This window comes from Montipora capricornis, chromosome 11 (assembly GCF_036669925.1).
Source record: "Montipora capricornis isolate CH-2021 chromosome 11, ASM3666992v2, whole genome shotgun sequence".
NCBI lineage: Eukaryota > Metazoa > Cnidaria > Anthozoa > Scleractinia > Acroporidae > Montipora > Montipora capricornis.
This window is the reverse complement of record NC_090893.1, coordinates 13,897,209-13,902,208: the sequence shown is the minus strand read 5'-3', so window position 1 is coordinate 13,902,208 and position 5,000 is coordinate 13,897,209. Positions and strand designations below refer to the sequence as shown.

The following is a 5,000-nucleotide window of genomic DNA, read 5'->3' as shown; positions in this document are numbered from 1 at the left end:
TCAGTTGCAGTAAACGGTTCACTGACTGGGGATTCGAGGATTCATCCTTATCGAGGACGGTAAGTCTCTGCCTCCCATTATTCGTTCCAAAAATGACTAAAACGGTCACGCCATTGTCTCTTTTCGTGAGGTCTCCCACAACAGTGTACCCTCTTTCTTGCTCGGCGCGCGAAGGGAGAGCATTATCGAAGGCTACAGTCGAGGGTCTCTATGGGGTCAACCATTGGCAGGAGCCAATGGTACTCATACTTTGCCAAGGAATCAACCCTTTCCCGAGTAGATTTTTATACATAGTAGGAATCCCTTGGGAGATTTAGCACACCCGCTGTTGTAAAAGCCAATCAAAACAAAGCTGTCGCAACGTCAAGAGAATTACGATACTTTTCGCGGGAACAACCTGTTCCTAATAAGAACTTTACTCGGGAAAGGGTTGACGCAAGGAATAAGTGGAGCTCCTGCTTTTGGTCATAAACATAGCTGGTTTTAAAATCTTTCTCCAATAGAGCGATTAAGCATTGCGTTTACTCGAAACGGCAAACTGTTGTTTGTCATAAAACCATGAATGTCGTTGTCTCATTCTGAATTGTCTTTCTTTCGTTTGAGACTAAGTTGCTCTATAACAAATAAGAAATAAAAGAACTCAAATCAAACAAGTTTCTGATTTTTGGCTAAACGTAAATTTCAGCTTGATGATTTACCGTTTGTTTTAAACGCGCTGCTCAATGTTTCTGATAATAATTTGTCATTCTCCGAGGACATTTTCAAATATTTTAGAGTCTCATTTCGCGGCCCGATACCGAAAAAGTTGGAAAAGATGTTTTGCGTTTTCAATAAACATAAAGAAAACGACTGACCATGAACTAGTAAGGCCTGGTTACACTCTCATTAACTCTAGTTCCCGTTTGGCCAGGGCTTTAAGGTCCTTATTATTAAAACCTGCGCGCATCTAATTAAAAACATTTCTGGACATAGATCGGTTTTCAATTGAGTTTCGAAAGAAATTAGCGAATTGCTTTGGTTTTACAATACTTCAGTCAGCGATTGGTTTAAAGTTCTCGCGCGACTTTTTCAACCAATCAGAAGTGAAACTAAAACCAATCGTGGCTCGCGTGTGCACATTTTCCCGCACTCGGTGTTGGCTACGTGTAATTTACTTCGAGTTTTGATTGGTTTACTGGATTGTCTCAGTCCTTTTTGATTGGCCAAAATAATTACTTTGGTTTTAGTTTTACGACACTCCATTAAAACTTGCCCTATTTTGAAATTTAAACTTTAAAGTGCTGCTAAGAGCAAAAAACTCACTTCCTTTTTTTTTCCTTCGGATTTTGAAAGTGTGTTTGCCAAACACCTGACTAGCAAAATTTTAATCTTTGATTTTTATCCAAAGGTTCTTTCCTTTGAGTGCAAGTTTTGGATTTCACGGTCCGCCATTACTCACATTTAAAACTGAACGATTGAACCTCAGAGGGTTGGATCTAGGGAAAAGTGATGTCATTTACTCACTAGCTTAAAATTTCAGAAAAAAGCGAGTTTAGGAGTCCGAAAGCCCGAAACTCTCGTGCCATAATATTAATTCAGCCGCGTACACACGCATTGAATTCTTAAACTAGTAAGTCTTTGACGTCATTTTCTCCTCAATCCATCTCACGCAAGATTTTCATGTTAGTTATGGCGGACCATTAAATAGGCAAATTCTAGTTAAACTGATAAAGAGGAGTCTTTTGTAATCAAGGCTAAAACTTGGGTCAATTAGTGTTTAGTTAACATAGTTTTGAAATCCAAAGAAAAAGAAGAATTGATTTTTGGTCATGGTAGCACTTTAAACACAGTAGCCAAGATCCCGATTCAGACCCTCACTGTTTTCTGCAATTTAAGACCGTGAAAGTGTAAAATCATGTCAGGCCACGGTGATGTTTGAGAAAGGACATTCAAATTCACCTAACGTGATTCATTGACTGACTTATTGGTGACTGTTTAATTAATTGAAAATCTGTCTGACGGAAGGATGATTGATTGCACGACTTGCCAACCACCAACTGCCTCACGAACAAACTACCCGACTGGGTTAATACTTATTTTGGGATTGATTGATTTTATTTAGCGCCAGGAGAGCACGTTCTTCTTTATACGCCGGAGGATTGACTCCTCGTCAGTCATACCCAATCCGCTCTCGGAGCAGCGAAGAATTCATCAGAGTCAGCAACTCTCCCCCAGATGACAGAAAAAAGAGTCACACCAGTACCCAGAGTACCACTATAGATACTCCTCCAAAAAGCCCCCCTCACTATGGAAACTCCCTTACGGTAGATCCTCCCGACCTTTCAGATACCATTTCCGGTTATCTAGACCAACCGGAAATGAGCACGGCTAAAAAGATAGTTCATCGTGAGAGTGAAGAATTTGAGGCTGACTATATTGATCACGTGATCAACTCCCTAAAACAAGATAAGTTGGAACAAGGATTGGAGAGCATGGTCAATGGGAATCCAAGACAACAGGGTAACCCAGGGAGACCGGTCTCGCCCGTGCGACCCGGCACCCCAGTAAAAAGAGCCCCCAAAAGCTCCGTCAGATTTGTAAAACCAACACTGATGGTCACTCGTAACTCTGAAACGGAAAGTTACGTGAACGAGGCTGTGGAAGACGATGAACTAGAAGAAGAAATGGAGCAAGAGCAACAAAATCAAAATCGAGGTCAACCCTCTGAAAATGGGAATAAACATTCAAGAAGAAGAATGATTCGAAGCCCTGGAACACCATCGAGCATAGAGATACAAACTCACAACACGTGATATGTTCGACTCAGTGAAATTATTGACTAAACGTATTTACCGGCAGATAGTTTAAATCAAAAACAGTTTAACGGAGTTGGAACTCGTGGAAGATTTTTTTTTATAGCCGTTGAAAGAGCCTAAAGAAAGTACAAACGAAATTGACCGTGTTCGAAAAGAGATATCAGATCTCTTTGTCTCAAAGTTTTCAACTTGACTTTAAATGATATAATTGAATAAGAAGCTGATGAAAGTGCTGCGGGCATGTTTGCCTCACTCATGCTCTTGGAAGCTTCCTGTAATCCGGCTTCGGTGTACGTACGATCATCTTTGAATGACAGTTGAAATCTGATTAGACTGATTCACGGAGTCCTGCAACTTTAGGAAACGATGTTAGGGGTGCATGAAGCATTTCACCTCAAAACTTCAATTGAGAGGTTTATGTCAGTCTGAATGGGATATCAAGAGCTATCAACGGCCGCTTGTTTGGTGAGACAACTTTTATGGGGACAATCGATCACGATATGCTAAAATATTAGAGGCACAATTTCAGAAAAGTGGCATTGTTAGGCTTATCTGAACGTGGTACGGTTTCAAATAATTTTGCGACAGCCAACGTTTGTTTGTAAGGTGAACAATTTATACCAGAAACTTCATCCCGTTCTCTTCAACACTTTCGTAAAGGAAAGCCTTTTTTGAAAGTGAATCATCTGAGATAAGTTGATCTCGAAAATTCCCTCTCACACTCTTTTCATTTGCAGTCGTCGTGCCATTTTTGAAATGGTGCTAGTCACGTGGGTTTAAACTTGCGCGACAAGGATAATCATTTTTTGTATATTCTTCTTATATAAATAACAAGAACAGCTTTGGACCTAGTCACATGGGTAGAAGATCAAAAGGCAACGAGATTTTTCAGTGCTTTTTTCGAGGAAGTTCAAGAATTACAAAGCCCCTTGAGGGGCTGCCCAATACAACTATATTTTTAAGCAATAGACTACAAGTTTCTATGGTTTATAGGCTGATAAACCACGCGGGATGTTGGTAGAACACGAGAAGAATTCGTAAATCACGAGCCGCAGGCGAGTCATTTACGAATTCTTCTCGTGTTCTTCCAACATCCCAAGTGGTTTATCATGCCTATAAACCATAAAAACCTGTGGCCTATTGCTTTTGTATAATAATTCAGAAGACGCGCGATTTTTCCATGAGTTTACTGGCACAATAAAACATAGCTGATTGACCAATCAGAGCGCGCGCATTGATTTGGTTATTATATAAAATGAAATATACCTGGTTTCGGCGTCACAAATTGACTATCGACCTTAAACAGAACCCGAACCAAAGAGTCACACATGAGAGTATTATACTCATTGAAACTCCTTGTGACACATCGTGACCTGTATACAAATTACCATGAATCATATTTATGTTGAACATGTAGGAGGCCCTTGTGTACAAAATAACTGAGCTCCGGGAGATGTTATTAGACATAAAATAGTGGGAATTCCCGTCTTATTGTACATATTGTATACCAAATTGTAGATGACCATTTGTCACACGATTAACTTTGTTAATATGGAAGGGATTTTCGAAACAAAATCGACCTATTTGAAGTCGAATAATATCACTTCCATTTTGTAAATTTTGTACTATTAAGATGTTTCATTTTTTCTTGGTTTTCTCTTTAGTGATCAACATGTTTAGAGCCAAATGAAAAAAATCTTTGATATATGATAAACATAGAGTAGCTTCATTCCCGGAGGTTTCGCATGATCAAATATGACCGCCGTATCTTTTTTAGGCGCGCAGCATTGAAGCGAACAATTTCCACTACTAGAGCTACAATAGATTGAGTGACCTTTTGGTCAGTCCCGGTTATAAATATTATTTCACGGTCATCTATGACGTAATCAAAGACACTGGAGAGATTTAATGCGTTATTTCGTTTCTTTTAATTAATAAACGACAATTTTATCTAATGCGAAGATAATTATGCGATTGGAACTTCTGCGCTTTACGATTTGCAGATAAATCTCGCGGGAGTTTTTATTTTATTTTATAATAATGTTTCCAAAGGATCTTGATATCAGCAGGCAAGTCAGAAATTTAAAGAAAACGACAAAACTTTTTACATTTATCAACTGAAGATGACAAAAGTTTCTGTCGAAACACGTCTTGTAATCTCGAAAAGTTTTGTCATTTTCTTTAAATTTTATAATAACCAATGAG

The 5,000-nt window shown here is 39.0% G+C and overlaps 1 protein-coding gene across 2 annotated transcripts in view; it reads left to right on the top strand.

Annotated features, from left to right (window-relative positions):
* LOC138024515 (potassium voltage-gated channel protein Shaw-like) overlaps positions 1–5,000 on the top strand; it is a 17,134-nt gene that overhangs the window by 11,973 nt on the left and 161 nt on the right. For both annotated transcript variants that reach the window (XM_068871727.1, XM_068871728.1), the window contains 2 exons: positions 1–59; positions 2,102–5,000. The exon at positions 1–59 is cut by the window's left edge and continues 816 nt beyond it; the exon at positions 2,102–5,000 is cut by the window's right edge and continues 161 nt beyond it. In XM_068871727.1, the coding sequence (XP_068727828.1) occupies positions 1–59; positions 2,102–2,792 (750 nt within the window). In that variant the 3' untranslated portion in view covers positions 2,793–5,000. The remainder of the gene's footprint in view (positions 60–2,101) is intronic.